Source organism: Lolium perenne, chromosome 1 (assembly GCF_019359855.2).
Source record: "Lolium perenne isolate Kyuss_39 chromosome 1, Kyuss_2.0, whole genome shotgun sequence".
NCBI lineage: Eukaryota > Viridiplantae > Streptophyta > Magnoliopsida > Poales > Poaceae > Lolium > Lolium perenne.
Window position 1 is genome coordinate 152294171 of NC_067244.2, and position 20945 is coordinate 152315115.

General features: G+C 44.6%; 2 protein-coding genes and 1 non-coding gene across 3 annotated transcripts in view; all 3 read left to right on the forward strand.

Annotated features, from left to right (window-relative positions):
- The window catches only part of LOC127307745 (uncharacterized), a 219147-nt gene extending 204475 nt beyond the window's left edge, over positions 1 to 14672 (forward strand). Inside the window, exon 4 of the transcript XR_011743483.1 lies at positions 14405 to 14672. The gene's annotated coding sequence lies outside the window, so the exon portion shown is untranslated. The remainder of the gene's footprint in view (positions 1 to 14404) is intronic.
- Positions 12269 to 14672, forward strand: LOC127307766 (uncharacterized). Its single transcript, XM_051338534.2, has 2 exons — positions 12269 to 13527; positions 14320 to 14672. Exons 1-2 carry the CDS (start codon positions 12331 to 12333, stop codon positions 14338 to 14340), a joined length of 1218 nt encoding a protein of 405 aa, XP_051194494.1. The 5' UTR covers positions 12269 to 12330; the 3' UTR covers positions 14341 to 14672.
- Positions 14673 to 17187: 2515 nt separating this feature from the next.
- TRNAA-AGC (transfer RNA alanine (anticodon AGC)) lies at positions 17188 to 17260 on the forward strand. Its single transcript has one exon. It is a non-coding gene; the product is annotated as a tRNA-Ala (tRNA).
- The last annotated feature ends 3685 nt before the right edge of the window (positions 17261 to 20945 follow it).

A 20945-nucleotide genomic window follows, 5' to 3' on the forward strand; every position in this document is an offset into this window, starting at 1 on the left:
GTCCCTCGGGATCGTGCTGATCTGATCCACGGTGCTGGCTGTAGGAGTCGAACTCTGAAGATTCGCCAGGGTGGCGTACTTAGCCAGCCATGCTTGCTTTTCCAGCTCTGAGCCAACTGCAGGAGCTGAGCTCTGGAGGTTCGTCGGGGTGGCATATTTAGCTAGCCACGTCTGCTTCTCAAGATCTGTCACTGACGTTCCTCCTGCTTTCCCAGAAGTCCCTGCTGTCGCGGCCTGGTTTGTGAGCGCCCAGTTACCGCAGTCTGGCACGTATGTGCACATGTACCCGTGAGGGATCTCCTTAGGCGCCTCATGCAAGAACTGGCAGTCACTAGGGTCACCACCGATCTTGTAGACGACGAATGCCGGTGAATTCGGCACTTCTGGTGCTGCCAATGCAAATGGCAGCGGTGGACGGGACTGGAGTGGCATCTCTCCTTGGTGTGTCCCGAGAGCTGGTCCTGACGGAGAGTACTGGTGCCTCATGATCTCCTGGATCACCCGGAGAGCGACACGCTCCAAAGTGTTCACCAGGTTCTCAGAGTGGCGGTGCAGCGAGTGAGCCACCATGTAGTTGATCTCCTGACGTAGGGACCTGGTGCGTTCTTCTGACGGGGTAGAGAGGTCTATCCCATCGAGCGCACCATCAGGCGAGAACCCTTTCCACCTGATGCCATGGGAACGGGTTCTGTGAAAAGAGCCGATGAGGTCGGCCTCGAGGATAGCTTTGACCTCGTCATACTTCTTCTTGAGCTCGTCGGTCAGATCCTCGTACGTGACTGGGGTGTGATACGTCTCCGACGTATCGATAATTTCTTATGTTCCATGCCACATTATTGATGTTATCTACATGTTTTATGCACACTTTATGTCATATTCGTGCATTTTCTGGAACTAACCTATTAACAAGATGCCGAAGTGCCGATTCTTGTTTTCTGCTGTTTTTGGTTTCAGAAATCCTAGTAAGGAAATATTCTCGGAATTGGACGAAATCAAAGCCCAGGGGCCTATTTTTCCACGGAGCTTCCAGAAGACCGAAGAACACACGAAGTGGGGCCACGAGGTGGCGACACCACGTGGCGGCGCGGCCCGGGGGGCCCGCGCCGCCTATGGTGTGGCCCCCTCGTCCCGGCCCCCGACTCGCCCTTCCGCCTACAAATAGCCTCCGTGACGAAAACCCCAGTACCGAGAACCACGATACGGAAAACCTTCCAGAGACGCCGCCGCCGCCGATCCCATCTCGGGGGATCCAGGAGATCGCCTCCGGCACCCTGCCGGAGAGGGGAATCATCTCCCGGAGGACTCTACGCCGCCATGGTCGCCTCCGGTGTGATGTGTGAGTAGTCTACCCCTGGACTATGGGTCCATAGCAGTAGCTAGATGGTTGTCTTCTCCCCATTGTGCTATCATTGTCGGATCTTGTGAGCTGCCTAACATGATCAAGATCATCTATCTGTAATTCTATATGTTGCGTTTGTTGGGATCCGATGAATAGAGAATACTTGTTATGTTGATTATCAAAGTTATGCTTATGTGTTGTTTATGATCTTGCATGCTCTCCGTTACTAGTAGATGCTCTGGCCAAGTAGATGCTTGTAACTCCAAGAGGGAGTACTTATGCTCGATAGTGGGTTCATGCCTGCATTGACACCTGGGACGATGTGAGAAAGTTCTAAGGTTGTGTTGTCTTGTTGCCACTAGGGATAAAACATTGATGCTATGTCTAAGGATGTAGTTGTTGATTACATTACGCACCATACTTAATGCAATTGTCTGTTGCTTTGCAACTTAATACTGGAAGGGGTTCGGATGATAACCCGAAGGTGGACTTTTTAGGCATAGATGCAGTTGGATGGCGGTCTATGTACTTTGTCGTAATGCCCAATTAAATCTCACTATACTCATCATGATATGTATGTGCATTGTCATGCTCTCTTTATTTGTCAATTGCCCAACTGTAATTTGTTCACCCAACATGCTGTTCGTCTTATGGGAGAGACACCTCTAGTGAACTGTGGACCCCGGTCCAATTCTCTTTACTGAAATACAATCTACTGCAATACTGTTTTACTGTTTTCTGCAAACAATCATCTTCCACACAATACGGTTAATCCTTTGTTATAGCAAGCCGGTGAGATTGACAACCTCACTGTTTCGTTGGGGCAAAGTACTTTGGTTGTGTTGTGCAGGTTCCACGTTGGCGCCGGAATCCCTGGTGTTGCGCCGCACTACATCTCGCCGCCATCAACCTTCAACGTGCTTCTTGGCTCCTCCTGGTTCGATAAACCTTGGTTTCTTTCTGAGGAAAACTTGCTGCTGTGCGCATCATACCTTCCTCTTGGGGTTGCCCAACGAACGTGTGAAATACACGCCATCAAGCTCTTTTTCTGGCGCCGTTGCCGGGGAGATCAAGACACGCTGCAAGGGGAGTCTCCACTTCTCAATCTCTTTACTTTGTTTTTGTCTTGCTTAGTTTTATTTACTACTTTGTTTGCTGCACTAAATCAAAATACAAAAAAATTAGTTGCTAGTTTTACTTTACTTGCTATCTTGTTTGCTATATTGAAAACACAAAAAAATTAGTTTACTTGCATTTACTTTATCTAGTTTGCTTTATTTACTACTACTAAAATGAGTAATCCTGAAGTTGAAGTTCGTACGTTTAAGCAACGAGGGGGAGAATGTTTGAGAGATGCTTGGTATAGAATTAGCGATGCTCATAATAGATGCACTAAGAAGCACTCCACTATTATTTTACTCAGGAATTTTTATGTTGGTATCTCTAGTTGGAATAGATATGTTCTTGATAGTCTCGCAAAAGGTGACTTCTTAAGTACCCCTGCATTAGAAGCTAGTTGCATTATTGAGAGTTTATTTGGAATACCCTCTGTTGATAAAGTTAAAACTGAAATCTCTCTTGAAGATGTTATGAAAAAATTGGAAACCATAGAGAAAAAATTTCCAAGTATTGAAGCTAAATTGGAAATATTACTTGATAAAACTGATGAACTTGATAAATCCTTAGGAGGTATTGATGAAAGAATTAGTGTCCTAGGAACTAATGCTGTCCATGATGATCAAATCAATAGGATTGACGAACTTGAAAAAGCTATGGGAACCTTGGGTTCAACATTTTCTTCTCTTAAATATAAGGAGAAAGCTTATGTGGGTAAGGAGCAAAAGTTTATGTATGTCTCTAAAGTGCCTAGACCAAAGAAGTATTATTATAGGCCTAAAATTGACAAAGCCCTTAGTACCACTATGGATGGGGGAGCTCATGATAACGATGCACCACCCTTTGATAATACTTGATGCACACTTTCTGCGCCTAGCTGAAAGGCGTTAAAGAAAAGCGCTTATGGGAGACAACCCATGTTTTGTTTTTACCTACAGTACTTTGTTTTTATTTTGTGTCTTGGAAGTTGTTTACTACTGTAGCAACCTCTCCTTATCTTAGTTTTGTGTTTTGTTGTGCCAAGTTAAGCCGTTGATAGAAAAGTAAGTACTAGATTTGGATTACTGCACAGTTCCAGATTTCTTTGCTGTCACGAATCTGGGTCCACCTCCCTGTAGGTAACTCAGAAAATTAAGCCAATTTACGTGCATGATCCTCAGATATGTATGCAACTTTCATTCAATTTGAGCATTTTCATTTGAGCAAGTCTGGTGCCATTTTAAAATTCGTCAATACGAACTGTTCTGTTTTGACAGATTCTGCCTTTTATTTCGCATTGCCTCTTTCGCTATGTTGGATGAATTTCTTTGATCCACTAATGTCCAGTAGCATTATGCAATGTCCAGAAGTGTTAAGAATGATTGTGTCACCTCTGAATATGTCAATTTATAATGTGCACTAACCCTCTAATGAGTTGTTTCGAGTTTGGTGTGGAGGAAGTTTTCAAGGATCAAGAGAGGAGTATGATGCAACATGATCAAGGAGAGTGAAAGCTCTAAGCTTGGGGATGCACCCGGTGGTTCACCCCTGCATATATCAAGAAGACTCAAGCGTCTAAGCTTGGGGATGCCCAAGGCATCCCCTTCTTCATCGACAACATTATCAGGTTCCTCCCCTGAAACTATATTTTTATTCCATCACATCTTATGTGCTTTTTCTTGGAGCGTCGGTTTGGTTTTGTTTTTGTTTTGTTTGAATAAAATGGATCCTAGCATTCACTTTATGGGAGAGAGACACGCTCCGCTGTAGCATATGGACAAGTATGTCCTTGGTTTCTACTCATAGTATTCATGGCGAAGTTTCTCCTTCGTTAAATTGTTATATGGTTGGAATTGGAAAATGATACATGTAGTAATTGCTATAAATGTCTTGGGTAATGTGATACTTGGCAATTGTTGTGCTCATGATTAAGCTCTTGCATCATATGCTTTGCACCCATTAATGAAGAAATACATAGAGCATGCTAAAATTTGGTTTGCATATTTGGTTTCTCTAAGGTCTAGATAATTTCTAGTATTGAGTTTGAACAACAAGGAAGACGGTGTAGAGTCTTATAATGTTTTCAATATGTCTTTTATGTGAGTTTTGCTGCACCGGTTCATCCTTGTGTTTGTTTCAAATAAGCCTTGCTAGCCTAAACCTTGTATCGAGAGGGAATACTTCTCATGCATCCAAAATACTTGAGCCAACCACTATGCCATTTGTGTCCACCATACCTACCTACTACATGGTATTTTCCAGCCATTCCAAAGTAAATTGCTTGAGTGCTACCTTTAAAATTCCATCATTCACCTTTGCAATATATAGCTCATGGGACAAATAGCTTAAAAACTATTGTGGTATTGAATATGTAATTATGCGCTTTATCTCTTATTAAGTTGCTTGTTGTGCGATAACCATGTTTGCGGGAACGCCATCAACTCATTGTTGAATTTCATGTGAGTTGCTATGCATGTTCGTCTTGTCTGAAGTAAGGGCGATCTACGCTGAGTTGAATGGTTTGAGCATGCATATTGTGAGAGAAGAACATTGGGCCGCTAACCGAAGCCATGTTCCATGGTGGAAGTTTCAGTTTTGGACAAACATCCTCAAATCTCTAATGAGAAAAGAATTAATTGTTGTTGAATGCTTAAAGCATTAAAAGAGGAGTCCATTATCTCGTTGTCTATGTTGTCCCGGTATGGATGTCTAAGTTGAGAATAATCAAAGCGAGAAATCCAATGCGAGCTTTCTCCTTAGACCTTTGTACAGGCGGCATAGAGGTACCCCTTTGTGATACTTGGTTAAAGCATATGTATTGCGGTGATAATCCAGGTAGTCCAAGCTAATTAGGACAAGGTGCGGGCACTATTAGTACACTATGCATGAGGCTTGCAACTTATAAGATATAATTTACATGATGCATATGCTTTATTACTACCGTTGACAAAATTGTTTCATGTTTTCAAAATCAAAGCTCTAGCACAAATATAGCAATCGATGCTTTTCCTCTATGAGGACCATTCTTTTACTTTCAATGTTGAGTCAGTTCACCTATTTCTCTCCACCTCAAAGAAGCAAACACTTGTGTGAACTGTGTATTGATTCCTACATACTTGCTTATTGCACTTATTATATTACTCTATGTTGACAATATCCATGAGATATACATGTTACAAGTTGAAAGCAACCGCTGAAACTTAATCTTCGTTTGTGTTGCTTCAATACCTTTACTTTGAATTATTGCTTTATGAGTTAACTCTTATGCAAGACTTATTGATGCTTGTCTTGAAGTGCTATTCATGAAAAGTCTTTGCTATATGATTCACTTGTTTACTCATGTCATACACATTGTTTTGATCGCTGCATTCACTACATATGCTTTACAAATAGTATGATCAAGATTATGATGGCATGTCACTCCAGAAATTATCTGTGTTATCGCTTTTACCCGCTGGGACGAGCAGAACTAAGCTTGGGGATGCTGATACGTCTCCGACGTATCGATAATTTCTTATGTTCCATGCCACATTATTGATGTTATCTACATGTTTTATGCACACTTTATGTCATATTCGTGCATTTTCTCGGAACTAACCTATTAACAAGATGCCGAAGTGCCGATTCTTTGTTCTGCTGTTTTTGGTTTCAGAAATCCTAGTAAGGAAATATTCTCGGAATTGGACGAAATCAAAGCCCAGGGGGCCTATTTTTCCACGGAGCTTCCGTAAGACCGAAGAACACACGAAGTGGGGCCACGAGGTGGCGACACCACGTGGCGGCGCGGCCCGGGGGCCCGCGCCGCCCTATGGTGTGGCCCCCTCGTACGGCCCCCGACTCTGCCCTTCCGCCTACAAATAGCCTCCGTGACGAAAACCCCGCACCGAGAACCACGATACGGAAAACCTTCCGGAGACGCCGCCGCCGCCGATCCCATCTCGGGGATCCAGGAGATCGCCTCCGGCACCCTGCCGGAGAGGGGAATCATCTCCCGGTGGACTCTACGCCGCCATGGTCGCCTCCGGTGTGATGTGTGAGTAGTCTACCCCTGGACTATGGGTCCATAGCAGTAGCTAGATGGTTGTCTTCTCCCCATTGTGCTATCATTGTCGGATCTTGTGAGCTGCCTAACATGATCAAGATCATCTATCTGTAATTCTATATGTTGCGTTTGTTGGGATCCGATGAATAGAGAATACTTGTTATGTTGATTATCAAAGTTATGCTTATGTGTTGTTTATGATCTTGCATGCTCTCCGTTACTAGTAGATGCTCTGGCCAAGTAGATGCTTGTAACTCCAAGAGGGAGTACTTATGCTCGATAGTGGGTTCATGCCTCGCATTGACACAGGGACAAGTGACGAAAAGTTCTAAGGTTGTGTTGTGCTGTTGCCACTAGGGATAAAACATTGATGCTATGTCTAAGGATGTAGTTGTTGATTACATTACGCACCATACTTAATGCAATTGTCTGTTGCTTTGCAACTTAATACTGGAAGGGGTTCGGATGATAACCTGAAGGTGGACTTTTTAGGCATAGATGCAGTTGGATGGCGGTCTATGTACTTTGTCGTAATGCCCAATTAAATCTCACTATACTCATCATGATATGTATGTGCATTGTCATGCTCTCTTTATTTGTCAATTGCCCAACTGTAATTTGTTCACCCAACATGCTGTTCGTCTTATGGGAGAGACACCTCTAGTGAACTGTGGACCCCGGTCCAATTCTCTTTACTGAAATACAATCTCTTGCAATCTTGTTTTCTTGTTTTACGCAAACAATCATCTTCCACACAATACGGTTAATCCTTTGTTACAGCAAGCCGGTGAGATTGACAACCTCACTGTTTCGTTGGGGCAAAGTACTTTGGTTGTGTTGTGCAGGTTCCACGTTGGCGCCGGAATCCCTGGTGTTGCGCCGCACTACATCTCGCCGCCATCAACCTTCAACGTGCTTCTTGGCTCCTCCTGGTTCGATAAACCTTGGTTTCTTTCTGAGGGAAAACTTGCTGCTGTGCGCATCATACCTTCCTCTTGGGGTTGCCCAACGAACGTGTGAAATACACGCCATCAGGGTGCCGTCCGCCATCTCAGATGTAGATGGCGAGGTGGTTGATGTCGAAGCTTGTCCCACCGGGCGTGCCAGAATGTGTTGCGGTCAGAAACCCACCGGCGAGTAGCGACGGGCAACACAGTAGAGCCGGGAACAACTTAGGGCTGCGGCTGGCCCTGGACCCTCCGAGCGACGGCCCGCAAAGCCTCCGGCACGCACGTCCGATGCTGGTGCAAGGGCGTGCCACCTGACCTATACCTGGTCAAGAAGGTGATGGAGATGCCTCGCTTAGTTTCCTGCATGGCATACACGTAAACATTAAATACGAGCCTCGATCGGCTCTCAGGTTATCCTGTGAATCGGCTCAAAGAGCCGATCCACCCATGATTCGTACGAGGTGTACGAATATATGGTGGTCCTGCTTGATCAAGATAAAGCTAAAGCGATCTACGACGATTTAGGGTTTTCACCGCATAATCGGATCATCCTACTCACGATTGGGCCTCGCGGTCACGTACGGTGATCGTAAGCCGGTCCTAGACAAGGCCTAAAATCCAACACGAGGTTGATCCTCGGAACATCCTGTCTAGGGCTAGCAAACGACACCCTACGCGTCGCTGGATCCTCCAACCCTTTGTAAGGCCTAACTATTGCAGATATTAAACTAATCCTTGAAGAACAAGGAGCAACCGTAACGGATCGGATCTACTAAATAATGATCAAGCAGGGTGCCGCCCCTACACCTAAGATAGGTGTAAGGGCGGCTAGATGTATAAGGGTTGCACTACGACAGCATATGATACGAAGAACAATGCTAACCCTAACACATCTAAGATAACTACGTTGCTCGCCATCAAAAAGGCTTCAGTACGAGCAACGCATGGTAACGAATAAACTTGTACTGCCTAGATCGCAAGATGCGATCTAGGCAGCATGATGCTTACCCGGAAGAAACCCTCGAGACGAAGGAGTTGGCGATGCGCCTAGATTGATTTGTGTTGAACGATGGTTGTTGTTTATTTCATAAACCCTAGATACATATTTATAGTCCAGGGGACTTTCTAACGTGGGAATAATCCCCACCGTGCACGAGACAAACTCTACCTAAACGACACGTATCCTACTATATTACAGATACACGGGCCAACTAGCCCAATCTTTGCATAACAGGCCGATTCACGTACTTCCTCCATGTATATTCTTCAAATCCATCTTGATCGCGGCCCACCTCTGACTCGGTCAAATTCTGGTGATAACAGAGTTATAGTGGTTTGCGCTGATGGTGCCTATTTAGTTGCTAGGTTTTAACTTAATAAGAATTTGATACCTGCTCCAGCAGGGCTATAGTAGTCAATGTAATTAATGATTTTTCTATCAAAGGCCTCTTCTTGCTAATACCCATGTTACTAAGACTAGTCATAGTGGGAAGTAACATAGAGTAGTAACATGCACATGTTACTACTCTATGTTACTACCTTCATAGTGCTTAGTAACATCAAAGTAGTATCATAGTTGTCTTCATTAATTAGCTTATAGACTCATTGTATCTTGGGAAGTGTGATGTTACAGTAACTAGCTATGTTACTCTACCCTCCTCTCTCCTCATTAACTTACTGCCACATAAGCATATTTGGTGAGTTGGACACTTAGTTACTAGTGAAGTTACTCCCACTATGAGTAGTCTAAATGTGGTACTACTTTCTCTGTTGATCAAGTCTTGCTCTATTGGTTGTGGTTTAATCCTGACGGTGGCATGCGATTTAATTGCATCCATGTGTGTGTATGTTGTGCTATCTGTGAGTCCTTTCCTTTTGATGGACATGAATGTCTTCTTGATTACTGCCACATGGTATTGGTCGAGGCCCTAGTATACTTTTTTGTTCCCCTCCATAATCTTGAGTTCATTAGTTTCTAGATACTAGTTGCATCTCCTGGTACTGCTGAAGCTATGCTACTGGAGCATCAAGTCAGGTCCAGCCAAATTCTTGTACATATGTGTTGTAAGAAGTATCATGGTTTAGTTTGGCTAGGACTTGTACATCAGAAGCGATTGTCCATTTTAGATATGCAAGATAGGGATTTTCCTATATGTACACTTGTTAACTCCATTGTTGCTTGTAGAACATCTAGTTTCCTGTTTGGGATGGCCGATGCAGCGAGTAGATCACGGCGCCTCAGAAGTGACATTGTTAATTGAATCCTGGCTGTGTGTATGGTGTGTAGCAGTGTCTTGTTAATCTTACAGAGGTATAATGCATTATTTAGTATCTCGCCATGCCTAGGGCATGCCTATTTCCTCAGTTGGTTGTTATTTGGATGTACCGTGCTCTCCTCTGCATGCATGCTCTTTGGCACCACCATGTAGCTGTGCCTGAAGTGTGATTCCGCCCTTGAGCCGATTTGTGCTTGTTTAGTTTTCAGGTTTTGGCTGTAGTGTATAATTAGGCCTTTGGTCATGGCACTAATAAGTGCGAGTCGTGCTGATTCTTTCGTTCTTGGATTTGGTGGGCGACCTTGATTCCTTTACCCACCTAGTTGTTTTGTGGTTGTAATCAAATTTTATCTGTTTGGCTTTCCAGGAAAATCAACACAACAATATTTCTTGGTTTTGTGTGAGCATGGCTGTGACACGTAGCGCCGTTGGCTGAAGTGGCAATGGAGCTGATGTCGATGCTGGTTTAGGTTTGAGGTAGCTGCAGTTATAAAATTCAGATGATGCGTTGTCATTTGTGTGCTTCAACTGGAGTTAGATATGGTTTTGCTGAACATGAACGTTCTTCAAACGCAAGAACCTTCAAGCATGTTGATACCATATGCCAACCATCATCTTCGATTGTATCAAGATGGAAGCTAGGACTTGGGTTCTTGCCGGTGCTAAACATTTGGTACCTTTATTGCGGGAGAGTAAACCTTTTGTTTCTCGGTGTGATTGTAACACTAAACTAAAACTTGGTTCCCAAGCTTCTTCTCTATTAATGAATTAAGGAAAATCTTTTGCCTCTTTTTCAAAAAAAAAAAAAAATGAACGTTCTTCTTGTTGTTGTCGTACGTCGAAGGAGGAGTAGATGACGGCGCTAGCGAATGGAGCAGCTAGCTGGAGCATGTAGGAAGAATGGAAGCCAAGGAGACGTTATCGATCCATGATGTGAAGGTAGCTAGGAATCATCTGTGTGTGCTATTAATAACGTCGTGATTTATGACGGGCCATATCTACTCATGATTCATATTAGACTGCTTATAGTGGGGTAACATAGGTGGTAACATCACACATCTCAATGCATTTTGGTGACATGACATGACAATAAAAGAAGAAAAAGAGTGGGTGGTAACTAGCTATGTTACCATAACATCACACCAATATGAGTTTACAACATAATTAATAACATATTGCATGAAACTGTTAAGCTTCATGCACTAACCACTTGAACTAAAAGTCCGAACTTATGAAAAGGGCTAGACAATCTACTTATACACTTCAACACCCCCTCTTACGTGTGACGGGAAGACGAGAAGATAAGTCAACACGTGTAGAGAGGCAAAGAGGCAGCGGGAGGACGGGAACACACGGCAGGAGGCTCCGAGAAGGGGAGATAATTTTTTTAGAATAAATTGTGAAAGCCAGAATTTGAACTGGAGACCTGGGGCTCTGATACCATGTTAAGTTTCATGCACTAGCCACTTGAGCCAAAAGTCCGAACTGATGGAAAAGGCTAGGCAATCTACTTGTACACGTCAACACCCCCTCTCACGTGTGACGGGAAGACGAGAAGACAAGTCAACACGTGTAGAGAGGCAAAGAGGCAGCGGGAGGCCGGGACCACACGGCAGGAGGCTACGAGAAGGGGGAGATAATTTTTAGAATAAATTGTGAAAGCCAGGATTTAAACTCGAGACCTGGGGCTCTGATACCATGTTAAGTTTCATGCACTAGCCACTTTAACCAAAAGTCCGAACTTATGAAAAGGGCTAGGCAATCTACTTATACACTTCAACAGAAACCACATCTAAATTACTACGCACTATGAAGATAGTAACTTAAACTAGTAATATGACATATGTTACTAGACTAAGTTACTCTCCACTATGAGCAGCCTTAGTCTGATGCATGCATACAACAGTTGATGGAACATGGACGTGTACTTGAAATGGCCATACTTAGTCGTCGAGCGGTTAATTACCGGCTGATCAAGTGGGCCCATTCCAAGTAGATTTGACTGCGCGCGAAAGCTAGCGATCGATAGATGGCTCCTTTTGTTTTTATTCTTTCATGATGAAAGGAAATGGATAAAGGAGCGACTACCGCCAAGTCGCGGGACAAGAAAAACAAGGAAACAAAGTTGAAAACACGCGCAAATATAGCTAACGTTGCTCGAAAAAGAAAAAAAAAAGAAAAGCGGATTGGGGTGGGGTTTGATGGATACAATAGTGAAGGTGAAATTAATAACCGAAGAGTGCCGTACACATGCATCCATTGAACTGAAGGAGTTTAATTTGTTGGTCCCTGGATTGATGGATTGATCGGTAGCTGGAGACCGTTCCTCCTCGAGCGACCGCGTGCGGGGGAGCGTGCGTTGACAGCATGCCTCACTCCAGCAGTCTAGCCTAGCTTCCAGGCGACACGGTAATCAATTCGCTCCAGCCTAGCATCCAGCCTTCACCGCACGCTCATGCGGGGTCATTCGCGCATGCATGCGGTGGCTCCAGGCAATCTGGACCGTGAGCTGGCACTCCCTTTTTTCACGGGCTTTCTTGGGCTCACGGTCCTTCGCTTCTTTCTTCTTTTGTCCTTGGTTAAACCTAGACAGCCTTCACTCCTCATTCCCTGTGCCGCCAACTCGCCATGGCATGTGAGCCGCCACCGCCACCGTCGAAATCCCCACCAGCTGCTCCGACCACCATATCCGCCCTCGGCGACGACCTCCTTCGGGAGATATTCCTTCGCCTCCCCTCCCTCCCGACCCTCGTCCGCGCCGCCCTCGCCTGCCCCGCCTTCCTCCGCGCCGTCCGTTCATCCCCCGCCTTTCGCCGCCGCTTCCGCGACCTCCACTCGCCCCCACTCCTCGGCCTATTCCTCGACTTCTTCGACTCCGACACCCCTGCCTTCCGCCCCGTCCGCCTGCGCTCCGACCCGGACCTCACCGCGGCCGTCCGTGGCGCCGATTTCCTCCTCACCCGCCTTCCCGACGACGAAGGCTTCGCCCCCGAGTGGTCAATCAAGGACTGCCACGATGGGTACGTTGTTCTTATCAGCTATAACAGAACCGATGGCTTGGCCGTCTACAACCCCCTGACGCGTTCCCTACATCTCTTCCCCACGCCGCCCGACGAGATCTGCGCAAACATGTGCACCGAGTACCATGTCCTCTCCTCAGAAGAGGACCAAGGCCCGTTCCGCGTTATCTGCGTCGGCAGCGAAGACTACGGGGCGCAAGCCGCCATCCTCTCGTCAGAAACCAGAGAGTGGCAGATTTTCCCGTTGGTGTTCGCTCCAAACATGCGGCCTGTGTTGCAGCCTTTGGACGAGAAGTACACGCCCGACAACGGAAAGCTGGTGAATGGCTCCATCTACTGGGTAGCAGAGAGTCTAGCCACGGCGCGCGTGCTCAACACCGCTACGATGCAGTTCTCTCGGATCAATCTACCTCACGTGAAAGGGCAAGAAGCACTTGTTGCCGGTGAGACTAGGGATGGGAAGCTCTGTGTCATCTGCACTGTGAAACTCACCCTTGTTGTTTGGCTCTGGGGAACCGATAATGATGGTTTGGAGAGGTGGATGCTGGACAAGACATTTCCGCTGGAGCAGGACATTGATGGGCTCAGGGGCAGTTTCATGGATGATCATGTTATACTCAAGGTTATCGCGATTGAAGATGGATTTGTGTACGTGTCTGCATACTGTGAGGTGGATCTCAAGTTACCTGGCTGGTTCCTATCTTTCTGCCTGGAAACGGAGGAACTCAATAAGCTCTGTCCCATCATTCACGACGATATGTATCCCTACATCATGGCGTGGCCTCCTTCTTTGGTGCTCGACAAGGTGAACCCTCGACTCGAAACTTTGTTCATTGGTTGTCTTTTGTAGATATATACAAATCTCCCTACTTTTATTGCCGCGTTATATCTGATAAAAATCTTCTTACATGATAGTGGTACATGTTTGGTCGGAGTCAGCTCAATGTTGGAATTTACTTGTTTCTCGTGTAGCTTCAACAAATACCATTGATTACCTTTCTCTACTATGCGGAAAATGGATTCAAGTATTAGTTGACAATTGATGTTGATTTTTTTCTCTAGGAAACATAAGTTCTCGTGTCTACCGTGCATGTACATGTACAAATATCATCGAATAGCTTTCTGTTCTCTATTACCCCCTTTGCAGAAAATGGTTTATAGTGTAAATGCAAAGAAGCTTGCCTACCCTAACAATGTATCTGTAGTTTGCAATATACTTGGAATTGTTTCGCAGAAGGTACTAATGGCAAGATCAGATTATGTAAAGTTGGGCAGAAGGTACAAACGACAAGATTAGTTGATAATTGACGTAGATGAATTCAGCTATTATTTTCCATCACTTACCTCAAGTATTTGTAGTTAACTTGTAAAAGGCTGCCCACCAATCTGAAGCAGTTCCGGATTTGGAAATGTATTTATGTAGTAGTCACAGTGTGAAGCTGAGAACTAATGCTCCAACTTTACATTTTTTATGAAATTTAATGTATATTTGGGGCAATATGGATGCCTCAAGAAACTTGATGGCCATGTTAATATTTTCATTCTTGCACAAGCAGCATATTTTAGGGTGGCTGATTGCTCAACATTTGTTTTGCAGACAACCGCCTTATCCAGTTAAAGTGTGACTGAGCTGCCCGAAACTACATAGCTTGAATGGTTAGAAACTGGAATGCAAGTTTAAGGTGCTACAGCATGCTGGTCTTGTTGATCCACAAGGAGAACCTGAACTATCTTCAGCTATAACTTTTATCTGTTTGTGGAACTTCCTTAGAACTGTCAAGCGGCAAGCAAATTTGTAATGATGCCATGATGTTGTTGAACTATCTTCAGCTATAACTTGTATCTGTTTGTGGTACTTCCTTAGAACTTCAATGTAACAACGGATGATGATGTTGAAGCTCCATACTTTCGTCTATAACAGCTTAAGTGCTAGTACTTTTTTTTTGAGCTTGCAAATTATCTCCCATCAGATATTACACTGGTGCTTCTACTTTGTTTGGGATGGGTGGTTTTTGACAGGTTTGTGTGAAACTGTTGATGAAAACCCCTACTTGTTTCTCCTATATCAATGAAAGGCAAAGCTTTTGCCCCGTTTCAAAAAAAAAACCCCTACTTGAGTGTCACTGGTAGTTTGGAACAAGATGAGTTATCTTTGTTTTGAAGAACCGAATACCTGTAATCAAAATTGCACAAGTATGCTGGGATATGTATCTGCCGCAAGATTCTAGCAGCAACCTGGGTAGAAATTTAGCATGATGGAAGTTCTAGAGTTTAAGTTTGAAATGCCACTGCAAACTACGAAATGCATTGTTCCGGAGACTGACTCGCAGGCATGATAGGAACTTTCACCGCTCTGAACTCCCTTTATCATAGGTGAAACCAAGGAGATTAGGGGGAGTTTTATTAGCTTTCCTTTTCCTTTTCTTCATAGATCTACAAATATAGCAGCACAATTGTGTGCAAAAGATGCTTCTCATAGTAAAAGGGAACTCGTGGCTGAGTATCCTCCAAACTTTATCAGGATTAAGTATAATTCTATACTACTTCTATCAATGAATTAAATCTCCATTGAATCGCTAACAATTCAACTAAAATGCGAACAGTATTTTTTATGGAACAGCAAACTACAGTCGGTGGATTACTGGCTTTTGGACTGTAACCCACTCCAATACCTTCTGTGAGAGGCGTCCAAATTCTTGTCACTTCATGTGCTTCTGCCTTGAAACAGAGGAGCTGAGTAAGCTCTGCACTGTAACCCACTCCAATATTTCCTATCCCTATATCATGGCGTTCCCTCACTCATAGGTATGCAACAAGGTGAACCCTCAACTCGAAGAGGCTTGACTAGGCAGAAGAAGAAATCTTGAACCAGAGAATGTTATTTCTACTATGTATGTTGTCTTCTCACTTTAGAATTAATAAACCAAGATGTCCCATTGATGTTGGGAGTGTTTAGTCATTTTTGTAAGCTCGCCATCTATCATTAATAGCTGACATGATAGTGCTTTTGTAGCTAGAAAATGGCTGAAGTTTTCTTCTATGCTTGGAAAAAGTGTTCTCTGATTGAACAAATTTCCTGAATGCCAAACAGAACGGTCCCCATTTACTCTTTTAGCAAGATTTCTTAATTCTCTTGACTCCTTGTACAAATCTGTTTGGTGTAGCTCTCAGTCCTTAATGCTAAGCAACGTGTTGACCCAACTATGTATCTGTAACCTTTAACTTGTGAATGAAGTTAGGCAAATATACACTTTGCAAGGTCAGTTTAGAATTGACATAAATTAAATTAACTAGATATCATTTTGCATTACTTTTCTCAAGTATACATACTTGGTATTGCTCTATGAGGAATGCTATCGCAGCTTGAAACACACATTCTGAAATATTCTCGAGCTACTGCTGCCCCCAATCAGGTTATCAGCCCCCATCAATAGTATAGTTCCAATACTATTGAGGTGGTCTATGTGCTAAGTGAACTATATCATAGGCCTCCTGAGGCCTGGAGGAGAATCATGTGTTCCATTTAATTCAAGTTGCAAAAGTTCTTGCAATCTATGGAGCTACACTACGACCAGAGAGGCAAATCTGCAGGCTGGTGCAACGTGCTGTATAGTTTATCCACAAGCAGAATAATCTCTCCCATTTCCTCTCTTTTTTTAAATGGGAGCATCGCCCTGAACCTGCATAATTGAGGGAAGGAAATGATTGTCGATCACACTGAACCTGCATACTTGCATCTATTGACGTACCCCAAAAATGTTGTATAACTTTCTAATAAGAAGTTTGACAATCATTGCTCATTTTTTCCGGAAAGTCCCGTCACCATGGAAGTGCATGTAAAACAACATGAATTATTTTTGTTTTGATAAAGATTTTGAGTACATGTCAAGGTCTGCTAGTACACCTATCGCTCATCATCTCAAGTTATCAGCATTGCAATGTTCTAGTATTGATGAAGATTTTAAATACATGTCACGAGTTTCATGTTCTAGTGTTGTTGGTTCTTTGTTGTTCAGAAGATTATTCAAATTCATGCGACAAGAATGAATTTGTCTCAAGGTGAAGTTTGTCATATTATGATTTGAATTTATAAGAAGGCTAATTTCTGACGAGCAAAGCGATGCCTGTCGTCGGATAGGCTTGGACCGAAGCATGGAGGAGTCTAAAGTTATCCCACAACATACCCAACAGATACGTCTGGCGGTGCAGGAAGAGAGGGTGGGCGAAGCCTTCCACGGTACGGACCGTCATCCCCACATATTTATATACCTCTTGCAAGCCATCAATTAGGATTAATAGCTTTATAAAATAACCCGCGGATTTTGTAAACACGGCGTGATAAGCATTGATTCAGCGCATCCAACAACTATATATGTCACTCACACGTTCAGTCATTCATTTGGTGAGTCGGAACAGATAATCAACTATAGTACTACAAACTAATTCGAAAAAAAATAACAAACTTGGGGATGTAGCTCAGATGGTAGAGCGCTCGCTTAGCATGCGAGAGGCACAGGGATCGATACCCCGCATCTCCACTTTTTTCCGATCTATACACCTCGCATCCGTTTCCTTCCCGTTTCTATTCTTTCTTTTTTTGGCGAGGAACCATTCCATTTTAAAACTGCATGTACCATCGTGGCTCCATATTTAGCCATAAACCCACACGCATGTCTATCTACTGACTGCTCTGTGCTTGCTCGGTGCTGACCAAGTGACCAGCCGAGAGCGCGGTAGGAACAGCAGCCAGCGGTCACCGCTTACTGCTGTAAGGTGAGCACAGATCAACGCATGAATTGTTCCTGCCGCTGCCTCCCGACTGATGCAGCATGATCGATCCTCACGTGGGGGCATCCAAATTGATATTTCCGGCCAACCGTTGTGTTCCAGATTAAATATGCATAATCGAGAGGACAAACCCCTGTTACATGGGCTCACAATGTACCTACTTGTACGACAGAACAAAGTGCATATGAACTTCAACAGAGGACAAGTTTAGGGTATCTCCAGCGGTTCGCTATATTCCAGTCACAAAAAGTAACCATCTATATCTCTTTAAGTTGGGTCGTGGACACGAAATCGGTCTTCCAGCCACAATTGATCGACTGTTTGTGTCGGATAACCCATCGGCCCGACGCATTTTATGTTCGCAAATTTTTTTCATTGATAGATAGAAACATTTACCATATGTTTTGGGACATAATTTGAAACAACGCAAAATGAGAAAACCTAACTACTGGGTTGTGTTGGTCCCTATCTTTTCGCTGCGAAGAAAGAACACCCAATCACCCAAGCTAGATAAATTGTAGGGTTATAAATGGTCCTTGCCTCTTCGTTGCGATATAACCTTACACTAGTCGCTTCAACTGACACTCGATATCTTAGCTGCAAAGAAAGAACGCCCTAGAACTCCATCGACGTCGTCACTGTTGTCGTTGTCTTCGTCGGAGTCGTCCCTATGGTAGTGACTATGAAATGATGAGTCTTCGAACACTCTGACGCTCATGTCGCCTTCGTAGAAGAAGTGCAACAGGCATTCCGACCTCTAGGTGTTGAGCGAGGGCAAACTTCTCAAAGCACGCGTCCGTTTTGGTAAAAGCAGCACCCAACGGAGACACCCATACCCAAAAAGCCATCAATTATTGTCCGGGTTGACCCAAAGCTGACCCAAATCTGGACGGCCTTTGCGTCTGCCCGGACAATTTCGTGTGGCTCCAGGCGTCCGTTTCTATCCGCCTGACCCCACATCTTCTCTCTCCTATGTCTCCTTTTTTTTCCCATGAATATGACCGGAATAGCTACCGGAGTTTTGCTGGCCTGGCCAACTGCCGCCGCCCACGTATGGTGTACCCCGGCGCCGACTCCTCCTTTTTTTCATCTCTACCGGAAGTTGCCGCTGCCAAAACGAGCTCCGGCGGCAAAGCTCGTCGACGGTGACGGGCAGGGCGACGACCAAGGGCGTGGGCGGAGCTCGCTGCGAGCACGGGCGCCGACCCCTCGCAACACCGCCACGAGCACGGTCGCTGGTGATACGTCTCAAACGTATCTATAATTTCTTATGTTCCATGCTAGTTATATGACAATACTCACATGTTTTATATACACTTTATATCATTTTGATGCATTTTCCGGCACTAACCTATTAACAAGATGCCGAAGCGCCAGTTCCTGTTTTCTGTTGTTTTTGGTTTCAGAAATCCTACACAGGAAATATTCTCGGAATTGGACGAAACAAAAGCCCACGGTCTTATTTTGCACGGAGCCTTCCAGAGTCCGAAGAGGAGACGAAGAGGGGCAACGAGGCGGCCACACCCTAGGGGGGCGCGGCCCCACCCTTGGGCACGCCGCCCTATGGGGTGGGCCCCTCGGGCGCCTCCCGACTCTGCCCTTTCGCCTATAAATTCTCTCCGTCGCGAAAACCCTATCACCGAGAGCCACGATACGAGAAAAGTTCCAGAGACGCCGCCGCCGCCAATCCCATCTCGGGGGATTTAGGAGAACGCCTCCGGCACCCTGCCGGAGAGGGGAATTGATGTCTACGCACGCTTCTATTCCTGTAGACAGTGTTGGGCCTCGAAGAGCAGAGGTTTGTAGAACAGCAGCAAGTTTCCCTTAAGTGAATCACCCAAGGTTTATCGAACTCAGGGAGGTAGAGGTCAGAGATATCCCTCTCAAGCAACCCTGCAATTAAGATACAAGAAGTCTCTTGTGTCCCCAACACACCTAATACACTTGTCAGATGTATAGGTGCACTAGTTCGGCGAAGAGATAGTGAAATACAAGTATAATGGATGATTGTAAGTAGTAATTGCAATCTGAAATAAAGATGGCAGCAAGCAAACATGTAACAGAACTTGTTGGAAACGGTGTTTCAATGCTTAGAAACAATGCCTAGGGATCATACTTTCACTAGTGGACACTCTCAACATTGATCACATAACTGAATAAATAAATGCTACTTTCTACACTCTCTTGTTGGATAAACAAACACCATTCATTGTGTAGGGCTACAAAAGCACACCTCAAGCCGGAGTAAATTAGCTCCATAACATCCGGAGTTCATATTAGAGTAACCTCTAGAGTGCATAATAGACCGTTGCAATTTAGACCGAGTACTAACATAGCATACACACTGTCAACAATAGCTATGAAAGGGGGAATAGATCACATCAATACTATCATAGTAATAGTTAACTTCATAATCTACAAGAGATTACAATCATAACCTACGCCAAGTACTACATGATGCACACACTGTCAACATTACATCATGGAGGAGGAATAGACTACTTTAATAACATCACTAGAGTAGCACATAGATTAATAGTGATACAAAGCTCATGATCACATAAAGATCACACCATGGGAGAGAGAGATTAACCACATAGCTACCGGTAGAGCCCTCAGCCTCTGGGGAGAACTACTCCCTCCTCATCATGGGAGACAGCAACGGCGATGAAGATGGCGGTGGTGTAAATGGAGATGACTCCGGGGGCACTTCCCCGTTCCGGCGGCGTGCCGGAACAGAGACTTCTGTCCCCCGAAACGGAGTTTCGCGATGGCGGCGGCGTCCCTGGAGTCTTTCTGGAGTTTCGTCAATTGTTTTAGGGTTTTCACGTCACGAGAGATTATATAGGCGAAGTGGCGGCGCAAGGGGGTGCCTGGGGGGCCCACCCCATAGGGCGGCGCGCCCCCCTCCTAGGCCGTGCCCAAGTGTGGTGTGGGGGCCCTGGGCCTCCTCTCCAGCTCCCCTTCGGTGTTCTGGTCCGTCTCGGTGAAATAAGATGTTTGGCTTTTGTTTCGTCGAATTCCGAGAATATTGCCCGAACAGCCTTTCTGGAACCAAAAACAGCAGAAAACAGGAACTGGCACCTCGGCATCTTGTTAATAGGTTAGTTCCGGAAAATGCATAAAATCATTATAAAGTGTGAGCAAAACATTGTCATAAAACTAGCATGGAACATCAGAAATTATAGATACGTTGGAGACGTATCAAGCATCCCCAAGCTTAGTTCCTACTCGCCCTCGAGTAGGTAAACGATAACAAGGATAATTTCTTAAGTGACATACTACCAACATGATCTTGATCAATACTATTGTAAAGCATATGAGATGAATGAAGTGATTCAAAGCAATGGTAAAGATAATGACTAAACAACTGATCATATAGCAAAGACTTTTCAAGAATAGTACTTTCAAGACAAGCATCAATAAGTCTTGCAT

Excerpts from the sequence above, each read along its gene's own strand:
- LOC127307766 (XM_051338534.2), top strand. The coding sequence starts at position 12,331 with ATGGCATGTGAGCCGCCACCGCCACCGTCGAAATCCCCACCAGCTGCT. Across the intron at positions 13,528-14,319 it reads CTTCTTTGGTGCTCGACAAG|ACAACCGCCTTATCCAGTTA; the intron begins GTGAACCCTCGA and ends TTTGTTTTGCAG.